The 24,504-nt window shown below is 35.1% G+C and overlaps 1 protein-coding gene across 2 annotated transcripts; it reads left to right on the forward strand.

Moving 5' to 3' along the window:
- The first annotated feature begins 698 nt into the window (after positions 1-698).
- On the forward strand, positions 699-22,862 carry LOC117411559 (collagen alpha-1(IX) chain). Of its 2 annotated transcripts, XM_034019201.3 has the most exons (27): positions 699-847; positions 4,448-4,560; positions 7,513-7,636; positions 8,396-8,786; positions 9,028-9,105; positions 9,200-9,295; positions 9,386-9,439; positions 11,558-11,611; positions 11,693-11,746; positions 11,834-11,887; positions 12,518-12,571; positions 12,897-12,950; positions 13,386-13,439; positions 13,933-13,986; positions 15,157-15,201; positions 15,294-15,347; positions 15,459-15,512; positions 15,601-15,654; positions 16,241-16,312; positions 16,413-16,448; positions 18,934-18,978; positions 19,074-19,106; positions 19,403-19,549; positions 19,825-20,001; positions 21,342-21,432; positions 21,895-21,972; positions 22,235-22,862. In XM_034019201.3, the coding sequence occupies exons 2-27, from the start codon at positions 4,476-4,478 to the stop codon at positions 22,420-22,422; spliced, it is 2,280 nt and encodes a 759-aa protein (XP_033875092.3). In that variant the 5' UTR covers positions 699-847; positions 4,448-4,475; the 3' UTR covers positions 22,423-22,862. The 2 variants fall into 2 exon arrangements, with proteins under 2 accessions (XP_033875092.3, XP_058881011.1); XM_059025028.1 differs by lacking the exons at positions 699-847; positions 7,513-7,636.
- Positions 22,863-24,504: the final 1,642 nt, after the last annotated feature.

The following is a 24,504-nucleotide window of genomic DNA, read 5'->3' on the forward strand; positions in this document are numbered from 1 at the left end:
AAACTTGTATGTCAGCCTAGTCATATACTATATGGTACGTGAAGGAGGGATTTAATGCAAACAACATGCATTGTTTCCATTTAATTAAACTTTCCAGAGGCCCAGTTTAAATGTGCTTTGAATCAAAGATTTAGGAATTGTAAACACAGCAACAAAGATGGTGCTGATATACATGAAAGCTTGATGTAATACTAGTGTCATTAAACAGGCAACAGAGCAGTGCAGTGTGTTCAGACTGAATATTACTAAGTAATAGAATAAAACATAGGAACAAAAAGATATACTGTATTCTAACCTATATGCTAGTTATCAATATTCAATTAATTTCCATTTTGCAGAACAGTACTAAAATAAATGTTGACTCATGTATGTTCTATTTTGCTCATAAATTGACAGTGAGCTAATCGGGACCCACAAACGTATGTTTATCAATTAACAAGGTTGTGATTGACATCTTGGGAATACCCTTTGTTAAATCAAACTATGCGTGGCATGTGTACATCTACGTAAATATATGGAATCATTACAATACGTCAAAAAAAATATTGAATTACTGTAATTAGATGAGTTGACCCGGTTGAGCAAACTTGTTACACGATAGGCTGAGATAATATGCACTAATTTTACACATAACCGAATCAGCATCCAATCATATTTGAAGGCTCTATGTAACGAACCTATTGGGAGAGGGCGGATCCCATTGGTACCGAGGGTGGAGCGGAGCGCTGGGGACGAACTCCCAGGGGCACGAGGGGATGTCACTTTAAAATTGATTATATTCACAGAACCGACACACCAGCAGCCCGTCTTGTGGACCCGATTTATTTATTTATTTTTTTAATAATATGTAAGTCTGTATTTTCTTTCTTTAATATATGATTATAAACGTGTTTACTATAGTATAGTTAATAAATACAATTTAAAAAGCAAGCAGTGCTGCGGTGGAATACTGCACCTTAGACAAACCATCATTGACTTAAGGGAAAAACGAATATTTTACAGTTATTTGAGTTTATTGTGGTATAGAAGGGAATAGCTGTCTATAAATTGTAAATCGCCTATTAGCAGGTGTTTTACAGATCTAAGGGTCATTTTCATTTAAACATACATTCAATTAGCCTGTCTGCATAAATACATTGGGCTTGGACTGTCGAATAGCATTATCATTTTATGAATGGTTGCCATTGTGTAATTATTGTGTGTTCTTGGCAGGACAGTTTTAAATATATCAGCAGTCAGGGTTCTTTAAAATAAATACATTGACACTGAACATTTTCAGGCACCAAAACTGGTTGATTTAATTTTGACAGTGGTAATTATTGATTGGTACTTGCTTAATAATTTTGACACAATTCAAATGTATTTGTTGTAACCCAAATACACGGGAAGTTAACTTAAAATGTACGTTATTAATTTTAGTTGTTAATCGGATGGTTGATGCGCCTCTTAAATGATCTGTATTTGAATAACAATACACTATTAAAAACACTTTAGATTTTTTAGATGTCAGGCAATATCTAGTCTTTTTTTTTAATGCACTTATACATATTTGGCTAGATTTCTGAGCTTGTACTTCAATTCAATGGGAAAGCAATCTACAAACTAGCAAGAAACATCAGTGTTTTATTGGAGGTCCTATAATAAAGAACTGATACATGTAGGTGCTTTCAGAACCATATTCAGTATGTTCTAAGTTTTCAGTGGCCCTTTTCCAACATGCAGTGGGACTTAGCAGCAGACTGTAGGTGTTAAGTTCAATATTGGTCTTTTTCAGAAAGTGAACATTTGAGATGAAGGAGCATGTTTAATCATATAATTACTAAAGTATAAAGAATAGCTTGTGTTTTAATGTTTAATGCAATAATGTTTTCAGCTAGCTAGAGTTGTAGCAACAGAGATTTTGAGCACCATTGGAAAGGTCCCTTTTGTCGTTTTGTTTCTTGTTCTGTATTTTAGACCACTTTCGATAAATTAAATTCATTTTGGTCTTGAATTTTTCTAAAGACATTTGGGATTAATGTATGTTTTAATAGACTTTCTAACCTTAGAATATGTTCTAAAAAGTCATGCATGAGTTAAAGCTTTATGAATTTTTTGTTACACCGTCCTGTTGAAAGGGCAGTCTGAAAAGGTGAGGTGAGAATGGAAAGGTAGCTGCCATTCCCTTTAGGATCCTGTGCTATCACTGAGGACCAGGGGGTCACGCAGGGGTCACAAGGGGGTGGCACATGAGTAGAGAAGAGGCAACCAATCTCTTTGAAATGCTTGCCTACAAAAAGTGTATGAGAAACCAAGATATACGGTAAAATACAAAAGTTATCTCAGTGTCTAGGATTATTACCACAGAACAATATGATCACACTACCATATAATGTGTTGGCATAGCACCCTGCCATGACCGCATAGGACATAGGACAAAGTATGCATTTATTTTAATGGTATGCAAAGTACATTTATGAAACACAAATCTGTTAAATACAAATTAATACATTTCAAAACATTAATGTGTTACATTCAAAATTAAAGAAATCAGATCTTGTAAAACATCAAAAGCTAATACTAAAATAAAAGAGTAGTATGGCCAATACTTTGTAGCTTAGTGCTGGGGAATTTGAATAGTGGTGGGGTTATTTGATCTGTGTTACATAGGTCACATGTATCGTGATACGTATTGTATTGTGACCTACCTACCATTTGATATTAGTGTCTTTACTCAGGTGCCTTACTCAGGTGTGACAAAAATGAGTCTATTCAGCCACAATAGATTGCTAATGTAAACGGTGATACAGTCATTTGAAAACTTAACTACATTTATATTATTTCAGAATTATTTCACAAATGTTTTTCTTTTCATTTTTCTTTCCTGTTTTGAATCAGTGCAGGATCTTTGAGTCACTGTTGTAATGTCATTAGTTTTACCACAGTTTACATGAGAAGCTTAAAGAAAGCCTGCTTACATCTGTAAAACAGAGTTAATTGACATCATAGTGAAAGTGTTAGATGCTAAGTTGGCTTTACACACCCACTGAATAAGTAATGTAAAGGTGGTGTACCCATTTCCTACTTGTATTTGCCTTGACACTCCTCCTCGAAGGACTGCAGTACTTACATTTACTCCAGCTATAAACTGGGTGCTAAAAGGTCGCTAACTAGCTTTGTACATATGGGGTAACATACATATAGAGCTGCAGGGATATTGTGAATCTAGTTTTCTCTACAGCTAGTATTTAGCAAGGCCACAGACACATGTATACACAGATATGCAGAATCTATGTGGTCCTGTGTCCTTTAAAAAAAAAAAAAAAAAAAATTATATATATATATATATATATATATATATATATATATATATATATATATATATATATATACACTGCTGTGCAAAAGTCTTAGACATGTTGCATTTTTCTACTCTGTTGCATTATGAGCATCAACAATTTACTCAAAGCCTCCACTAGTGTTTTCTACTATTATAACAACCTTGACTTGCATAAAGAAGGAAAAACACTGAGCAATACTTGAAGATAACATCCTTAAGGAATAGAAAGAACACAAGCATTGAATTGACAACAGAACTGACAGAAGGCACAGGTGTCGTTGTCCATCCATCAACAGTCCAAAGCACCTTTTAGCCTTTTAGTCTTGTTCACCTTTCTTAACAGAGGTATTCTTACTGCAACACAGCCTTTAAGTCCTGATTTCAAGTGTGACTTTTGTACAGTTGATTTGATGGACCATGACACCTGTGCCTTCTGCCAGTTCTGTTGTCAATTCAAAGCTTGTTTTCTTTCTATTGCTTAAAGATATATTATTTTCAATATTGTTCATCCTTGTTAGACAACTTTTTGGGTCTTCCAGTCCTGGGTTTGTCAATTATAGATGATGTTTCTCTGTACTTGTTGATTATGCTTCAGATACCACACCTTGAAAATCAAGTGATGCAAGCTATTTCACTCAATGGTTTCCCTTCTTTATGCAAGTCATTGTTGTTATAATAATAGAAAACACTAGTGGAGGCTTTGAGTTGATGCTCATAATGCAACAGAGTAGAAAAATACAACATGTCTAAGGCTTTTGCACAGCAGTGTGTATATATATATATACACACACACACATGCAAAAATCCCATTTTCAAGTAGTAGCCCTATGTTATTAGTAGTTTAATAATAGTCAATAGAAAATAATTGAAATATATCGGTACCTATTTTCCCAAGGGGTAATATAGATGCAAAAAGAGTCTCGTCTCAGGCATTTCCTAGCCCTGGTCAACAGGTTTGAAGTGTTGAGTTGAATGAATAATGACACATTGTGACTAATATTTGGTAAAACATTTTCAAATGTACTGGTACAATTTTTTTTCAGTTTACTCCATCAGTTTGTAATATTGAATTCCATTCATGTGTATTTTAAAATTACAAAATTTTAATTCCTTAATCTTTTGTTTCAGGTGTATATAATCCCCAGAATCTCCAGCCATGAAAACTCCAGCTCTTAAAACTCTGCTGGTTTACCCAGTGCTTCTTGCTTTACTTAGCTTGACAAGAACTGAGGAATTGCCAAGTAAGTATGATAGCAGCAATCTACTTGCTTAAGTATGACAGTGAATGCCTTACCTATTTATTAATTGCTGTGGAGAACATACTTATTTTAACAATGAAGGCATATATATTCCGTACAGAGGTTAATGTATTCATATCTAAAATCTAAGTTCCTGTATCATAAGTTATGTGCTGTAGTTGTAACTGTCAATGAATACTAGTTTTCCAGAAAATGTGCAATTCTAACATCCAGCCACCAGGTGATGCTACGCTTTAGGCTATTTCCCTTGTCTTACTCTCACCAGTAAGCAAACACCTTTCTATTTTCTCCTAGAAAATACTTTACCATTAAAATTGCAGTAGTTGCTGTTTGATTAATCTACATGTTTTATTTAGACAAGAGAGGGTATTCCAACAATTAAAATACATGCTATTAAATAAATCTGCATCTAAAGTTGGATAAATGTGGCTGCCAAATAAATAAATAATAATAATAGTACTCCCATGATATGTCATTCAGGCTATGGCAATCTGGGTTGTTATCAAGGACTCCAGTGTTTGCTTTTGTATCAGTTGCTACCAAACTGCTAACACAATGTAAATGAAAATAATGCATGTATATACATTACCTCCAGATAAGCAGTTTTGATTAATATACAGTAACTAATAAGATCAGGGGCCACTTTCACTTAGGCTGCTAGATAGCAAGCTATCTTATTTTTACCTGTTGCAAAAAACAATATTTTAAGATTGATATTTAGTTGAAATTACACTCAGCAAGTCTGTATGATTAAAGGGTAAATGTGTATTTTCTTTATTTTTTTATGGAAGTGAATTGGATTTAGCAGACTGCTACCTAGAACGACTTTGTGAAACTAGGCCCTGGCTAATAATGCATTGTTCACTGGAGGGTAATGTTAGATAAATCATGCAATCCTGTCAAGTACTTTCTTCACATTGAAGAACTGCACAGTGGAATCTCTTTCTTCCATATGGACTGATTAAAATGGAATAGACCATTAACGGATGTTCCGATTGAACAGGAATTATCTTTAAATAGAAAAGGAATGGTCCTCATGATAAACTGTTCTTTGTATAGATCTGGTCACAGCTCTAAATAAAGACTATTCTTAAAAATATACTTTAGTCTTGTTCATACACTTTGATGGGATTCGTTTGGTGTTGAGTTGTTTTTTAAATATAATTTAAATTGTATTGTTTTCTACTTCAAACATAAATAGATATTTACAATTTGATATTTAAAGTGTTATTCACATACTAAACTCAATTGTGTCATTTAGCATTCCAACCTAATGTGCGAATGACACAGATCCTAATTTATATTTTATTACAACATATGAATCCCACAGTGGTATGATATACAGTAAATAAATTATAGGGTTGAGTAAATAAAGCCTTTATTGTCTGTACATTCAGCAGATTTAACTGTCATTCTATACATGAACAGCAGATGGCATCAAGTATACAAATCTGCAAAAGATCCCTTTAACACATTCCTAGCTGTACATTGGGTTTCTATTGATTTGCATGCATTTGTTTCCTGCTTTATTTTAGTGTTGAACAGCATGTATTTACACAGTGAAAATGTTTAACTACAGTAGTATTTTCCAGGAAATTAGTTGTTATTTCTACTGCCCTATCATAATAATAATACAAATGCCCTGGCTTTATTTGATGTTTCTATAAATACTGAAATGATTGTGTTACTGAGCTGCTGTATTGACATACATTTCATAAGGTTTTAGGTTACTGACTGAAGTCCCACTTGTAATCTTTTCAATCAGAACAATCATGCATTAAATAACAACCTTTATTATAATCCAAAAACATAGAACCCAAACAGTGGTTGAAGAAAAATATGTAGAGTAAAAATTGTTGGAGCATAGCCTCATCCTTCGGAGCATGCCGGTGCCGTCTGCTAAAAACATACAATAAAATAATAAATCTATGCGACGTGCTCATCCCGGTGATCTCTGGACGAGGCTGGGAGTGAGGTGGTGGTGGTTGGGGAGGAGGTTGCAACGTGTTCATCCCGGTGATCTCTGGATGAGGCTGGGAGTGAGGTGGTGGTGGTTGGGGAGGAGGTTGCAAAGTGGTCATCCCGGTGATCTCTGGACGAGGCTGGGAGTGAGGTGGTGGTGGTTGGGGAGGAGGTTGCAACGTGTTCATCCCGGTGATCTCTGGACGAGGCTGGGAGTGAGGTGGTGGTGGTTGGGGAGGAGGTTGCAACGTGTTCATCCTGGTGATCTCTGGACGAGGCTGGGAGTGAGGTAGTGGTGGTTGGGGAGGAGGTTGCGATGTGTTCATCCTGGTGATCTCTGGACGAGGCTGGGAGTGAGGTAGTGGTGGTTGGGGAGGAGGTTGCAGCGTGTTCATCCCGGTGATCTCTGGACGAGGCTGGGAGTGAGGTGGTGGTGGTTGGGGAGGAGGTTGCGATGTGTTCATCCTGGTGATCTCTGGACGAGGCTGGGAGTGAGGTGGTGGTGGTTGGGGAGGAGGTTGCAACGTGTTCATCCCGGTGATCTCTGGACGAGGCTGGGAGTGAGGTGGTGGTGGTTGGGGAGGAGGTTGCAGCGTGTTCATCCCAGTGATCTCTGGACGAGGCTGGGAGTGAGGTGGTGGTGGTTGGGGAGGAGGTTGCAGCGTGTTCATCCCGGTGATCTCTGGACGAGGCGGGGAGTGAGGTGGTGGTGGTTGGGGAGGAGGTTGCAGCGTGTTCATCCCGGTGATCTCTGGACGAGGCTGGGAGTGAGGTGGTGGTGGTTGGGGAGGAGGAAGTCATTCGAAAGCATGGCAGGACTGAGTTTGGCAAGTAAGTTTATATACCTTATAGGTTGATGGGAACTTGCAGGTAATTGGATTGTAGATTGACCAATGAATCATGATTCTAAAACAATTAATTACTGTAATCTAAGTTCCCTTCAGTTTGTTCAATTTGTTCATTGCTGTTCAGGTTTTGACCTTCTAGAAGAATTCCGGATATCTCAGTCAGAGGATGTGAGGACAGTGGATGGCTCTGAGCCAGATGCATTAGCTTTCCGTATTAACCCTACAATTCATTTAAAAAAATCAATGGGGTAATTGTTTTTTTACACTATAAACTTGTTCAATTCTTGCTGTGATTAACTGTAGATATCTGACCCAAAGTATTCATCATATTAAATGGTTACTGTCTACCAAAGGTCATTTTAATAAATAGCAACATGGATGAAAATAATCTTTTCATTGTATTCAGCCAACGTGTCTTTTAAGAAGTAAGAGACATCTAGTGATCTGCCACTTTGGCTCAAGTTTTCTTTTGTTTTGCTGGCAATACACAACAGTGCTCTAGAGGGGCTGCCACTTACTAATTAAAAGACACTTGACTGATCTTGGCTGATCTTGGATGTCTATAGCAGGTAACAGCAGCTCCTGAACGCATCGTCAAAGCACTTTAACACAAAGCATAATAATTTAGTAATATTTGCAAACATGATAAAATGTAGGGGGACAATAAAAATAAACTCAAAATATATTTTTTTAAAAGTCAATAATTTCATACAAGAGTGAAATGTCAGTAAGTAATTGGCTTGGTTTGTAGACCAATAGAAACTGTCACGTATGTCAGCCATTTAGTATCTTAAATGTTCTGTATACTGTTCATGTGAAAGTGATCCAAAACTGGTGTGGGAGGATGAATGGTCTTCACAATAAAAGTGAAAATGAAGTATAGAAAAGTAAATGATCTACAAGAAAATGAAAAGGTTTTTAGGTGCAAGCGAGGTAAGGGCTGGTTATTACCCATTAATTCTGCTTGATTTTGCTGATTGTGTTTTATTTTCTATTTTTTTTTTCAGTGATGTATATCCTGATGGCTTGCCTTCAGACTACTCTATCATAGCCACATTTAAGATGCTGCAGGACACTGAAAGCTCATGGAATTTGTGGCAAGTGAGCGATTCTGATGGCAACGAACAAGTTGGCATTCGCTTCTCAGGAGACACCAAATCCTTGGACTTCTTTTATGCCACTCCACAGAATACCCAAATTCTAAGAACATTTTACAATGTGGAGAAACTTTTTGATGGGTCATGGCACAAACTAGCCCTTAGTGTGAAAGGTGATCAGGTGAAATTATTAATTGACTGCCAGGAAATTAGCACCATTCCAATTAACGACCAACGAACGGTGATTAGAAGTGGATACACGTCTATAGTAAAAAGGGCTGTTGATGATTCATCTGTTTCTGTAAGTATTATGTCACTTCAAAATAACTTAAGCCATCAAACCTTGAAACTTCAGTTCTATGCTTACTATTTTGGCTACTTACAGTACTTACAAGACTTTGGTGGCATGCATCTACACTGAAAATGATGTTATGTTTTTAATTTAGTATTTGCCACACAGAGTGAAACATTGTATAGGTGAATGGTCCAGGTGGTTAGATAATTAAACAGTTATGATTGTATTTTTATCATTTGTATGCCAGCTGGACCTACAGCAAATAGATCTTAATTGTGATCCCGACCAAGCCTATTCTGAAGGGTGCTGTGAGCTTTCCAATGTTGTAAGTATTTGAATTATTTGTCTGTTTAAAGGTAAAAAAAAATCTAATGATAAGCCAACGATTGTCACATTTCATTTACCGTCTATTTTTGTAGTGTGGAGGAAGTGCAGAGATTGGCCTTACTGGAAATCCATCCGGATGTAGATGTCTGCATGGACAACCTGGAGTTCAGGGTCCCTCAGGGCCCAAGGTAGACATATACTGTATATTACGTATTTTTCAAACGATGTCTACATTAATAAGAGTTACAGTATGTAACTTATTTATTTTTTTATTTTAGGGGCGCAGAGGTCACAAAGGCCATCAAGGTGAAGCTGGAAGACTAGGAAATTGGGTAAGTATCTGATGCATTTTGTACATGTTTTCCTGGAGTTACATTGCTGACCATCTAAGTAATACACATACATGATTGCAATTTGAAAACATACACAATTATCCATATACCATTTAATAACCAGTGCAGAATATAGATTGTGGTTGTACATGCATGAGGTGTATTTTGATACATAAATGCTTATTCTCCACATCACATCCTCCCAAGCAGTAAACATGCTTGCTACAGATTTTTTGCTGACACCCTGCAGACCATTCTCAAAACCTTAAAGACTGTTTTGTTAAGCACCGTATTTTTGTAATTAAATCAAGGTGGCTGTTCATGAAACCTTTGGCAAGTATTTTAGAGAGGGTTAAGCATTTGCTGTCACTAGTTAATCAAAGAAAATGTTATTAAATACAAAAAAACATGAATTTAAACAGTCCTTTTTTTAAAGAAGGCCCAATGGAAATAATGCATTTTAGAGTGCAGCATTAGAATCTGCCACTGTTTAGATTATTAATATATAGCTACTACCTTTTTTAAAAAAACTGCAATAAAATAGCAGTGTGGCTGTCTGTTTATCTGCATGAATCAGCAGAAGATACTGATCAAACACATCTGTGCTTTAGAAATGTTTTTAATTCATAAGGGAATATACAAAAGTTCAACAAAAAATTAGAACCCCCTCAAAACGTAATGACTATCGCCTCATCTTGGGAGAACAGACTTTATCTTCAGGTTTCTACCCTTGTATCGTGCATTTCGTGTATCAGTGCAAAATGCAAAATGTGTAGCTGCTGGATTATTTCCATACATGAATATGCTTGGTAAAAAGAAGGTCTCATATGAATATAAACTGTATATTTGCTAATATAAAACAGAATCATATTTCTGGTGATTAAGTGTTCAAACGACTGCCTAAAACTTCCATATAGCCCCTTTTAGCTCCAAACAGCTTTAAACAATTAGCAATATTTTTTCTTCTATTTGAAGATTGAATTCCAGGCGGTTACATAAGGGTAACATAAGGGTTTTATGAGCTTGTGTTGGCTTCTCTGTCTTCTCTAGAGCTGCATTGTTGAGCCAGGAAAGCCCTTATAATGTATTCAGTAATGGATCAGGCTAATTTAAATATGATTTACAGTTGGCTCCCATTTAAATTTTTACTGGGACAAGAAAGAAAATAACCACATGTTCCCTCATTATAAGACCATCTTTACGAGAACTGTGAGTAATACGGACATCTGAGTTTTATTGACGTAACCATATTGACAGATACCTATGAAGAAAAGCAAACAACAACCCAAGGTCCCAGCTTGATAGTCTTAAAGATAAATAGTTCAGATACATAAAATCCCACTGTCATATGAGAAACTTTAACAGTTGTAATAAGAGGACAGTGTATGTATTTTATGGTGACAATAATTACAAAAAAGTGCCAAAAACTGGACATACAAGAAAAGGGCAGTAGATCCATTTGCGTGAACTTAATAATGCTAAAGCAGGGATGAACAAAAGTATACACTGGAAGATGAAATTAGCACTGGAAAATATGATACCTCTATTATATGAGTTTGAATCAAAGCAAGTAAACCTTTATCATACTTCATTAAAAACAAAGGATAAATAAAAGGTATCAGAAAATCACTTACTGTACTACTGAAGAACTGGGTGAAAATGAACATGAAATAAATGACCTTGTGGTTTTAATAATTATTTTACAGATTAATACCTAACTGCCTCGTTTATTATAATAATATAGTAAATATGTTTAAAGATTGCCTAATACGTGAAACATCACAGTAATCTAAAAAAAAAAAAAGATTAACTTGCTATCTTCTCACCATTTTCCTGTTAAACTCAGATTTCAAAATGTTTATGAAAGCTATATCTATAAGACTGGAGAATATAGTGCACATTATAGTACAGACAGATCAAACTGGATTTGTTTTCGAACAAGACTTATGCCCGACAAAAAAAGGACGCAAAGATACAGCAATTATGACAAATCTCTATAGCAATGAAATTCTCAACACATACTAATATATGTTTTCAGATTCATTTTCCATTGTATTTAATGATGTATTGACCTTAAGGATTATTATTTTACTATAATAAAAAATGTCTTTCTTCTAGGGTGTCCGTGGCAGTCCTGGTGACTATGGATTCATTGGTGAAACTGGGCCTAAAGTAAGCCTCTATTTTATTAGCTGCATTGATATACAATCAAGTAGGATTCTTTGCATGTTTATGAAACATGTTTTATTTTAGGGAATTGCTGGAATAAAAGGAGAAAAGGGAATGAGAGGACTCCACGGCCAGCGGGTACATTTTCTAACATTAACAACTAAGCATTTCAGTGGCTTTTGAATAGCAGCAATTGGCAGTAACAGAATACTATCTATCTTACAGGGTGACCTGGGTCCCAAAGGACTTCATGGGTTAACAGGAGCTCTAGGTTTTAAGGTAAGTTTGCACATGTGCAGTGTAACTGTTAGGCAACTGTTGCTGGGAAAATAATTAATTTGTCTGATTGAAGGAAGCCACCTATTGAGTATGCCTAATCTTTTTAAATCCTGTTGGATTTTTTTTTTTTCAGAAAGTGCAAGCCAAAGGATATAAACCAAGGTCCAAGCAATAATAATAATTTTAAAAAAAAATCAGTGTAAACTACATTTAATTCTTAGGACAGTTCTACATAATGCTTGAAATCCCGAATGCTAGCATAGCTCTTAATGCAACTTCCTCTATTTTCTTTGTAAAGCTAGTCATTAAGAGATGTTGAGATACCATGTAAGCTTTAAGTGACAATAGTGTTAGAAGTGTAGGGTGTGACATGGGTGTTAGTAGGAGAATGAAAGGTTAAAGACTTCTGTTTCAAAACTGTGTGCCATATAACTTCTCATTTATTCTACTTCGATGATCTGTCTGTCACCTATTCCGCATTGTTAAGTTAAGACGTTGGTAAGTTTGCAAGAAAGATACATTTAAAATCAGCACAAATCAAATATATATTTTGACAGCGATGGAGCCTGCTAACTTTTTTGTCATTTATATAGTGAAACAGGATGCATAATATTTTTTCTGCCCTGACAGGGAGTGACTGGGGAACCTGGGGAGAGAGGAGAGGGAGGTGAACAGGGGGAAACGGTAGGATTGTTGAGAATGTGGCATTAATGCCTTTTTTTTTTTAGAAGTGTAGGGCTATAAGTTATTTTTATACACATTGGTAACATAAACCCCTTTCTAAGGAGTTTCATTTTTAGGGCGTCTGTTTCTGTCATGTATCTTGATTTAGAAAGGATGTATTTAACAAACAGCCACATTCCTCCAAATGCTTTATAGAATACAGTAGAACCGATACCCATTTTCTCTATGTATACAGATGGCAAGTCTATTTTTATTTACTTGTATGTATTATGTATGTACAGTTTTTATATTGAAATACCATTTTTTTTTTTTTTTTTTACTCCAGGGAGATATAGGTGAACCAGGTTATGAAGGAATTCCAGGATTTCAAGGCTCAAAGGTAATATTTGCTTTAGTGGTCAAATCCATCCTTTTCCTTCTTTTGAATTTATTTTAATCTTTTATAATATTATATACTTATTTGGCAGTTATTATAGAAATATATTATACAGCAACCCAAATGTGAAGGTCTACCATAAAAGCACCACCAGATTGCACATGGTAGGCAGTTAAACAACCTGGAAATCAGGAAGTGTTTGTACATACATCTTTATTTTGCTTTACATTTGTAAATTCCAAACAATTCTGCAAGTAAAATGTACTTTTCGGTTCAGATTTGCTTGGTTTCCTAAAATGACAAAGAACCTAATAGTTTTGAATAAAAGGGGTGAATGCTTTTATTTTTTTATTTATTTATTTATTTTTTTAAGATGGAAATGAAATATTGTTATTCACACATTCCCTGCAATAATGTTTTTCCTGGCTACATTTTTAGGGCGATGATGGGTTCTCTGGATCTGAAGGATCACCTGGCCCTCAAGGGCGGCAGGTAAGAATAACAAAACATTCCAGACAGAATTTGTTTATGTAGACCTTTTTTTATTGAATTCTATTGAATTAAACAAAGTGGAGAGGTTCTAGAAGAGAACAGATCAAATCACTTTATGCGCTTCCAATACCAGTTCAAATCGTCAATCGAATCGCTAGTATCTACATCCAATGATCAGCAAGGAAAGGATTTATATCTTACCTCCCGTTACATTACGTCCCTGCTGTGTGCCAGAGTTCACCTCCTGCCCAGCTTCCACCTGCTTTTTGACTTTGTCTGACGGGGATGGCAGCTATCCTATGGTCAGCGTCTGCCGTAATCTGCAAGCTAATTTATGGGCAGGGGTACCTCGAAAGGTGAGGCCAGAGGCCAAAGTCTAAAGGCCAAAGAATGTAGTGTAAACGATGTATAAAGTAGTAGTGTTGTCTAGTCTATGTTTCAATAAATAATCTTTCGCATGAGTTTCATGACTGAACAAATGTGTTTTTTGTAGGGCATTGTTGGAGATCCAGGTGAACAGGGAACCCCAGGATTCAAAGGAAGACCTGTAAGTCTGGCACTGTGATTTACTGTCAGCATCAGTCATACAGGAGGTCCCGGTATCCTATAAAAAAAAAGAAGAGGACCTCTGAGAAAATGATCTGAGATAAAAAAATGTTTTTGATGTTTCGCATGTGTTGATTTTTTGTCCCGTGCAAACCACCCTTTAGTTGTTACCCAGCTACAAAGATGAAATAGTCCAAATGTAACTAGTTTTAGTTAATTTACTAAAGTCAAATTAAACACAAATAGCAAGCAATTTACAATGAAGTGTCTATTTATCCGCCATAGCAGATACAGTTATGCTGATTTACACACATTTATTCCAAAACATTTTGCATACATTAATTGAGGTGCCTACCTCTATTATTATGCCTACTGTACCTGCCAGGATTTGAATAAGGTACATGGGGATATGGTAATGGAGAACACTGTAGAAGTATACAGTTCATGGAATCGTTTCACATAAAGCCATACAGGTTCTTTGAAATTTATAATCGAAAAATATACTTTTTGAAAAATGACTGGGCGCATAATATTAAGAGCAATAACACTGATGTCATTATTGCCAAAACAGTATTATTACAGAGTGCTGAGGAGCTTTCATCCTGAGTTTCTATTGTGATTTACTATCAGTATCTTTCACTGCTGTGATCTTACTGGCTTGAGATATTGGCTTCATACTTGATACATAACTGTAGTCTATGATTCGATTATGGGTATCGTACAAGAAAAGATTACCCTTTTGTGGCAGCCTTATGTCTCAGAGATCATTTGAGGTACTCACTTCATATTTACAGGGTTACATGTGTTGGTGACCTTGACCTTATTTGGCTGCCATATTGAGCTTGTGTGGCCTTCAAAGATTCTACTGTATCGAGACTGCAGATTTTGAGTTATTTTCTTCAAATCTGGTCCACGTGTATTTTTACAGTTAAATTCCAGTAAAAAAAACCAAAAAGAAACTGTTCAGTAAAAATGTACCTTTTCAAAGCGTTCTGGCCATATTACTGTTACAGTCCATCTGCTTTTTAACATATCATTTTTACTTCATATTTACAAACCCTTCAATTAACGATGCCGTTCTCTGTACATTACGCCCTACCATACAAATTAACAGTGTAATATATAAATAAACTGCTTTTACTAAATGTTATTTATTTTGTATTTGATATAGGGTGTTCCAGGACCTCAGGGAAGGAAAGGGTTTGTAGGAATAAAGGTAATAACATATCTAATAAAATACATATATTATCAACATTTCATTAACAATGAAATAAATGTGAACACGCTTATATATCTTTTCATTTGTAGGGGATTGTTGGTGACCCAGGTATGCCGGGAAGAGATGGGGATCTTGGTATAGAGGTAAGATTCGTGAACATGGAAGGGCATAAATATTTCCTCTTTTGACCCACTTAATTTTATTTTAAAGTCAGTGCTTTCAATGCGATTATAATTTGTGTTTTTCTGCATTAGGCATACCAAGGTCCTCAGGGTGGAGAAGGAAGTCTCGGGCAAGGAGGGGAACTGGTAATTATTATAGAAAACATATTCATATAATTACTGGTTTCAAGAACACAAATAAACAAATGCTTTTTTTTAATGATTATTTTAAAAGGGAGAGAAAGGTGCTCAAGGTCCTGTGGGGAATGAAGGTCCACGAGGAATGCCTGTAAGTAGCTATTACATTCGATTTGTATCAGTGTATTTACTGCAAACCTAAAAGACCAATGGAATGCTATCAGTGAACTGAAACATACAATTGTGGCAGCATTTGCCAGTCTTACCTTCAGTTCAGAGAGCAATCCCTGCATGGACATTTTTGTTGGATTTTCATCACTGAATATATTTTAGTAATGTAGGGTTTAGAAGGTGTTTGAATACAGTCTCTGAAGTTTTATTCTGATTCTTACTTATGGTGAAAAATAGTTGCCTTATTTGACTGGTAATGAGGGTAAGAAACTTGAACACTCTCTGACAAACCCACCCACTAGAGAGGAAGCCATGATACTTGATGCTGACATCTTCCAAGACCAAAGGAAGCATTGTGTGACATTTCACTGATGGCACTTAAAAAAAAAAAAATTGTGTGTAGGTGTGAACGAGGCAACACTAAAGGGTTAAAAGTTCAGTCCAAACATAATGTGTGAGTAACAATTGTATTAATAAAAGACTAGTTATAGTTACACAGTAGATCAGGTTGGAGTTGATGCATTGAATTGGAAAGAGGTTTTTGCCATGAAAATGTTTCTTTACAGGGTCAACAAGGGCCGAAGGGATCAGCAGGAAAACCAGGAAGACCAGGATTTATTGGCCCGCCAGGAAGAACTGTAAGTTATGCTTTTATACAGTATATATTCCAAAATGATTTTAAATATGAGAGAAATGCACTTTTCACAAAGTGTAATAAATATTCTAATTTTTCTACAGGGTCATCTAGGCTTACCAGGAAGACCAGGATCTAAGGTAAAGTTTAAAAGTATTAGTACAAATTCAGACTACTAAGAAATCTGAATATTGCCATTTACTATAGTAAAAGTATATAGTGGTGTAGTGCTATATTCAGTAGTTACCGTATTTGAAAGGGCTAACAAGTGTACAAATTCATTACAAATTCAGACAATCAGGTAAGGTATTATTGTAAAACAATAGTGCAAGGCACTAGACTTACAGCTAGTTATAGTAAAGATAAATAAATAAATAAATAGTTTCATAACCAGTTTCATACACTTATACACACATGATTAAAACACTGTCATTATTATTATTATTATTATTATTATTATTATTATTATTATTATTATTATTATTAATAATAATAATAATAATAATAATAATAATAATAATAATAATCCTATGTCTAACACTCCCCCCTCCATATATTGAATGGTTTGGTCCAGAATCATATTGTCCTATTGCAGCCGCTTAAAAGCAAATGAGACTGAGGTTTCGAAACAGAAATGCATCTTGTCTAAGGCCACAGGTACCCTTTATGTGTTTGTTGTGATTGAGTTTTATCTTTTAAATAAATGTTTAGCTTAGTTTATCTATATGATTTCTGATATATGGGTCTAGAAATAAGAACTGTTCCAATTATTACATCTAATTGTAAAACGCTGACACCTCAGCACAGCGTTGGTACAGGTTCCCTTCACCTCTCTACATTATTCACAGACCAAAACGTATTTGTTTGGGTCTGTTTATTTGTAGCTGAATTATATATTAGACACAGGCTTTTTTATATTTATTTTGTAAAGCAGAATTCTTGCATGAAGAGCTCTATATAAGTGTATTGCATTGTCATATTATTATTATTATTATTATTATTATTATTATTATTATTATTATTATTATTATTATTATATCCAAAAAACAACCCAGCATAAAAAAACAGTTGTCCTGTTTCTGGATTAATATTGTTGCCCCTTCTTTATAGTTTTATATTTATTTACACAGAATTATATAACAAGTTACATCATTTGGTGTTAAATTGTTTGAACGAACTGCTAAATCAGTTTTTTTTTTCTGAACACACTTCCCCGCTCCTCTGTTACCAAGGGAAACAATCAGGAAACAATCGACGCAGTGCACAAACAAACTAATCTGATAAAAGCCCTGGGTATTAATACAAAAATATGTTTTAAAAAAGTAAACATTAATAATAAAAATATTTCAATACAACTTTCAGCGTTCTACTGTCTGAACGTAGGTAAGGTAGGGTTAAAATAGTTTGTTTTGCATCGAAATGGATAATTATTCAGCTTGGCAAAAGGCAGAAATGGAATCTAGACATATTAAGGAACAAAATTATATCAAAAAACCTTTGCCTGACAGGGGGTGCAGCCAGCTCTAAAATGAAGGGCTTTCTGAGTTTTGGCTCATGGACTGTAACTGTCTATCTATGCAAACGCTGACTGCACTCGCTCAAGTACTGTATATTAAAGGTGTTGCAGGGAATGAATTAGCGGTATATGTACAAGTATCACAAAGAGGAAAGGGGGCGTGAACCCCAAAGACTGGGATCAAGTTAAAGGTGTCTGTACATATATATAAGGCAGCAGTGTTAGGGCTCTGGACTCTGGACCGGAGGGTTGTGGGTTCAATCCCAGGTGGGGGACACTGATGCTGTACCCTTGAGCAAGGTACTTTACCTACATTGCTCCAGTAAAAACCCAACTGTATAAATAGGTATGTAAAAATAATGTGTAAAAAATAAGGCAATTGTATATAAAAATAATGTGATTTCTTATAACAATTGTAAGTTGCCCTGGATAAGGGTGTCTGCTAAGAAATAAATAATAATAATAAATAATAATATACACATTTGTAGGTTTGTCACACTTTTAATCTCAGGTTATTTAGAATATCAATTTGGACAATATGTGTGGATGTTCATATGTCACACTTGTATTTTTACATACAGTTTCTGTTAATTATGCAATTCCAGCATGGCAGGGGATGTATGCTACTAACATACAATACTTTTTATGTGGCAAAAACTTGGAGCAGCCTTTTCAAATTAGCACCCCCTTGTGTCCAGACCCAGAAGTAACAAAACCTAAAAAAGCAATCTTTGAAAAAATACTACGACTGGTATTGCAAGTTTATTAACATTGAAGACATGTTTGTGACACCAATTGTTCCTATAGTAGAGCTGCTCAAAGCTAGTATAGCAAGATATTTGTTTTAGCAACCAGCAAAGTGGAACTCACGGGTAGCAGTAGCTGATGACATTAGCTGAACTAATGGCTATGTCTTTGGTTACAGATATATATAAGAAGCCTAAAATTGCTGTCACTGTAATATACAATAGGGTGTAATGATATACATACTGTAGGTAACAATGTCTCACGGTATGTTGGTCACAATATGATATGTATTATCATACATAATAATAACTGAGCATTTAAAATGTTGTTACATTGAATATTTGTGTTTGTTTGTTTCATAGGGCGACACAGGTATCCAAGGCATTCAAAGTGTTAAAGGTGACAAGGTAAAATATAAATATGTTTTTAATTTCTTTTCAGTTTTTTTATTTATATTTTGTAATGTCTGGTTTTTAATCATTTTTGTTATGTCTTTACAAAGGGACAAAAAGGAGTCAAAGGCCCAAAAGGAGAAGTGAGTACCAATCAAATCACTGTTTTAAATGTGTTAAAAGTTAGGTTTGCAAACACTCTCTATACTTTATCTATATTATAACATTAAAAAATAACCCATGCCTTGATAGCTAAAATGGGTTATTATGATTATATTTTGAGTCTTAGTGAGGTTCAATGGCTACAATCTAAACAGAGGTACAGTAGTACATTTTATTTATTTGACCTGTGTAATGTTTTTGATTTGTCTCTTTAAAGAAAAAAAAAGATTAGGTATGTCTTTATTTCTGTAACTCCTAATAATATTCACTTGTTTAGGTTGGAGACAAGGGACTATTGGGGCCACTGGGAGTCCAAGGTAAAAGAGGCCCAGGTGGGGAGCCTGGATCTTCAGGGGCCGTTGGAACAAAGGGTGTCCGTGGAGATGAAGGTCCTGTCGGATTCCAAGGGCCTCCCGGACTCCCTGTAAGTGTCTTTAAAAACATTCACTATACACACATTAAGGCAGTAATGCTTGTCATGTAAAACTAACATTATTTTGTTACATAATATGTTTTGCATGGTGCATGTTTTGAATAGCAACGTTTGACTCAAATTGTAATAACATTTATTGCTGATCATGTATGTTTAACAGTACAGAATGAATAGCTTGTTCTGTTGATCTGTAAGTAGTTTTATAAAATATACAAACAGCACATACATATTGTCTTAAACTGCATATTTGTGTCTTTTTAAAATAGGGACCAACATTCCCTGCAGAACATGTAATCGAGGTCTGCCAGAGAGTGGTGCTTGAACAGATGTCAGTATATGCAAATGTTGTGAGAAGGAAATGTGCCAGTGCATGTCCACTTTATGGTGATGTACCAATGGGACCCCCAGGACCCCAGGGTTTGAACGGAGAACCTGGACCACCTGTGAGTATAAACATGCATCTTTTAAAATGTGTGTAACATAGTCTGTTTAATAAAGTACTCTAAATATAAAACAAAAGCGCATTTGCAATCTATGAAAACTGATATAATTAAATTCATATCATTTTAACCACCTGTTCTTACACGTAATTTATTTTCTTTAAGTTTTTTACATGATTATTTTCACGGGCCCCATTTCCTGCAATGCTTAAAAACTAAGTAGTTTGTTTCTCTTTTTTTTCTCAGCCAAATTAGTGCTTGAATGTCATGGTGTTAAAGTAAGAAAGCTGAAATATTTGGCAGTATAGGTTGGAATTAAAACATTACAACTTTCCACGTCTCTGTTAGACAGACACCATGTTGCAGACAAGGCATTCATTTTGTGTTTCAGCAGAGAATGACTGTATCTCAGCTTGGAAATATTTTCCCACATTTCTTATGTAGTTAACTTCGCTGTATTTTACAAGAAGATAAACTTTAGATGCTAAAGTTTTATGGAAAGACTATATAGGTCATACTTTTATAACTGGGCCTCTTTTATAGTTAAATGACAATGTACTTGACCTGCTGGGGTCTATTTTGACATAAATGACATAGACCCCTTTTGTTGTATATCATAACTGATCTTAAACAGTTTAAACATGTATACTATTATACAACTCTTGAATCAAGTTTGGTCTCTACTTTGAGATGTTTGCTTCTGATAAACCTTCTTCCTACTTCTACTTGAGATCACTTTAGAGCGATAAGCGGTACAGCATGATGAAACCCAGGCTACGAATGCACTTGCCAGACAGACCTCAAAGGAAAATCAGTTGCTTCAGTCTGAGATAATGCTCAACCATTGCAAATATACCTAACACCAAATTGTCTGGTGGTTACAGTAGACTTTTCAGTGGAAACATATTTGCAGAAGTGATTGCCAGCGCTTTTATATCTATCATCCATGACTCTCCTTATCATGTACTGAAGATCTTTTCACCTACAAATGCAGATTGTTTTTAAAAACGCTATAGGTTAAAGGCACAGATTAAAGTCGGCTTCTTCCTGATACCAATCATTCCAGTGCTGTGTAACAGTCTTACTATAATGTGACCTAAAGCACAACGCATTATTTATTAGGAAGCAGCTGCTCAAACTTTCTTAATCTGCTGTATGATGTTTGGCAAAACTGCATATCCATACTTAAAGTAAGAACAAACAAACAAACAAACAAACAGCAAACAAGATCATTTCAACCAGTGATACTCGTCCTGATACCAATCAAAGAAAGAAAAAGTAATCTAGTTTGCTAGTATTTAAAAAAATGTATGTCATGTGTTTTGTATCTTTGTCATTGTTAGGGTGAACCAGGTTTAAATGGGGTGGATGGTGAAGAAGGACAAGAGGGTTTCTATGGAGACGCAGGTGATCCAGGCAAACAAGGAGAAATAGGTATGTGTTTTGAATGCTACCATGGCACTTTCTATAAAAGTGTATCTATGTTATTGCAGTTAATGCATCAGCATTTGTGTGCTGTAAATAATGATCCTTATATTTTCATGTATTGGTTTGTTTGTCTTTATGTTTACCAGTTAAGTCATTTAGGCAAAAACAATAAACACAAATGTTTTAAAATGTTTCTTGTGGGGTTGACGTGGATCATACTTTATAAAGTTTTGATACATTTCTTGTGAAGGTACACATTGATGACTTACAGTATGTAAACATGCTTAATATAACGATAGTTGGTCCATTTTCTACCACATTTGTACTTTTACATCTTAAAAATCCCTGATGAACTTTGTTGTAAACTAAACTTTTTTTTCAGTGGTACGTACTTATACTGATGCAGTAGCTATATTTGCATTCTTCAGCTTTTTAAATGATCATATGTGGTTCTGTGTTTACTTTCAGGTGATCAAGGAGAGTCAGGTGATAAGGGAGCTAAAGGTTATGGTCTACCAGGCTTTGTTGGAAATGAAGGACCGAGAGGTAAAGATTGGCTTTCGTTTTGCAAAATCTTAAGAACAACAGTAATTATGTCTGTACACCCAAAAAAAAAAAAAAATAGTCTACCAACATGAGGAGCAGTTAGCCTGAGCAAGTATGGCATATATAATAAATCAATGAGGAATACTTTTAATGGCATTTGATTTACTGACACATCTTAAAAAAAATATTACCTGTTTTATTGCTTAACTGTGTCTGCAATTGATAATTCCTTATTTTCTAAATAAAACAAAAAAAAAACTAGGCAAACGGGGAAGAACTGGAACAGTATTTGATGGTCATCCAGGTGAGCAAGGTCCTCGGGGACACATGGGCCGGCCTGGTTTGAGAGGATACAACGGACTTCGTGGTTCTCCAGGAATTTGCATGGCCTCAGGTTGTGATATGAACAACACGACTGACAGTGCTGTAGGATCCTCACGACGCACATAGAGACAAAATGAAATTGATTACATATTGAACAGATTTCATATAAACTAGTGCCGTGTTAGTAACCAAGCTGAATACACTGACTCTCAACTGTCATACTGTGAACCAGCAACATCATCTCTATCAATGTAAATAAGCAGACAGAATCTTAACAAATTAAATATATCATGTTGGTACTATATAGTGCTCAGTTTTTAATTCTTGAATTTCTTTTTTCTGTCATGTCAATTACCCCCCCCCCCCCCCTCCCCCAACATAATATAATTTGTACATTTCTATCCATTCCTTTAGTACAACCATAGATTATTGTTAAACATGTATCTGTGGTCAATCCACAGCAGCTTTTCATATTTTGTTTGCTATGAAGCGCGTGCCATTGATTGAAGTTGTCAACCTAATAAATTATCACAATGTTCTTTATAATAAAATGTAAAAAAGTGTAACACCTTTGTTTTGCTGCACCAGCCGTTAAGCAGTTTATTTATGGTTATGTTTTTTTGTTTTTTATTTTATCAAAATGTTTTTATTAATATTGTATTGACACAGACCTAATCTAAGACACCATTTTAAAATGTTCAATCGTTATCTCCTTAAGGAAAATTGTGCAGAACTGCACTAGATTCATCACATTGCGACTACCTGGGAGATAAACCCATAATAAATTACAGAATATATATTCAGGGTTGGAACAGCCCTTTTACATAAACATGTGTTACAAAGTGAAGATGACTTCATGTTTTTGTCCAACCTTTGGCATGTTAATTTCTACACTGTATACCTATTTCTTTTTAGTTACAGTTTTTTTATATATTGTTTACAAAATGTATAGAATATGTTTGGTGTATTGGAGAATGTTTAGCAAAACGTTTGCTTTTAGTTTCTAGTTTTGCATGACAAGTTAGGCGGCAACGCACGCGTTGGAAATTAAAAGCAGTACGAGGAAATACCTAACGAATTCCTGACTGATAAAAAATCACTTTCATGTTTTAATGAAAACATCATTCAAAGGAAATACAGTTGTGATTTACAGAAACTGTGACCTGGTAAAGAGTTAATTCATGAAACTAGACAAAAACACATTTTTAAATAACGCATGAGGGTAAACATGTGTGAATAGAAACATATACATGTATCTCAGAGATACTGTATTATATTAGGAATTTTGTAATAGGTGGAACAGTTGCAGAATATAATAAATGCAACTAGGTGGCACAATTGCATAAGAAACATGAAAAGTGTGATAACTAGTGGCCATTGATGTGCTATCTATTTACGGTATTAACATTAATTTGATTAAAAGACTGAATAGTTGTAAAAAGCTCAGTGAATCGTTCATTACTGCAGCTTTCAGTTTTGTCAAGGTCTTTGTCAAATTAAAATAAAATGGTAACATTACAAACCAGTGACAAACAATACAGCTGGATAATTTAAGGCCCCCAAAGTTTTATTTCCTTTTCCAAAAAAAAAAAAAAAACAGAATTCAAAAACTCTAGACCTTTGAGTGGATTTCATGTTTTTATTTCAGTTAAATGCGATTTCTGTTTAAATAACTAACTAGAATGCTTTGAGAATAACTTCATTCACAGACTCACTAAATGAATATTTACTTTAGAACAAACTTGTAAACATAGCTTTTTTATTGTGGAAATAACCAAAATCTAATCAATATTTTATGGCACTCTGCAATAGCGCTGGTCGTGTCAACAAAGCCGACCCTACATTAATGTTTCACACGCCTACATACCAGACCGTCATATCACTAAATGCTAATGAAAAAGATCTGTTCTTTCAATCTGAAAAAAACATAACAAATGCTCTGGGTTTTTTTTGTTCCGTACCACCTAATGGATTGTTATTGCTGTGTTATCTGTTTGACAATGTGGGCAATAATCCTTACACTATCAATGCACTGCTGCTAATTTGCATAACAACAGACAAAGTTCCTTATTGTTCTACTCTTGATATTTTGTTTTGCAAGCTTCCATTTCACATTGATCCGGTGAAGCCAATATATCATGTATGTTTGATGAAATTCTTGATTAAGTGCCCTCTCCACACACTCCCTGAGCTCTGTTCTAAAGAAAG

This window comes from Acipenser ruthenus, chromosome 6, assembly GCF_902713425.1.
Source record: "Acipenser ruthenus chromosome 6, fAciRut3.2 maternal haplotype, whole genome shotgun sequence".
NCBI classification, from domain to species: domain Eukaryota; kingdom Metazoa; phylum Chordata; class Actinopteri; order Acipenseriformes; family Acipenseridae; genus Acipenser; species Acipenser ruthenus.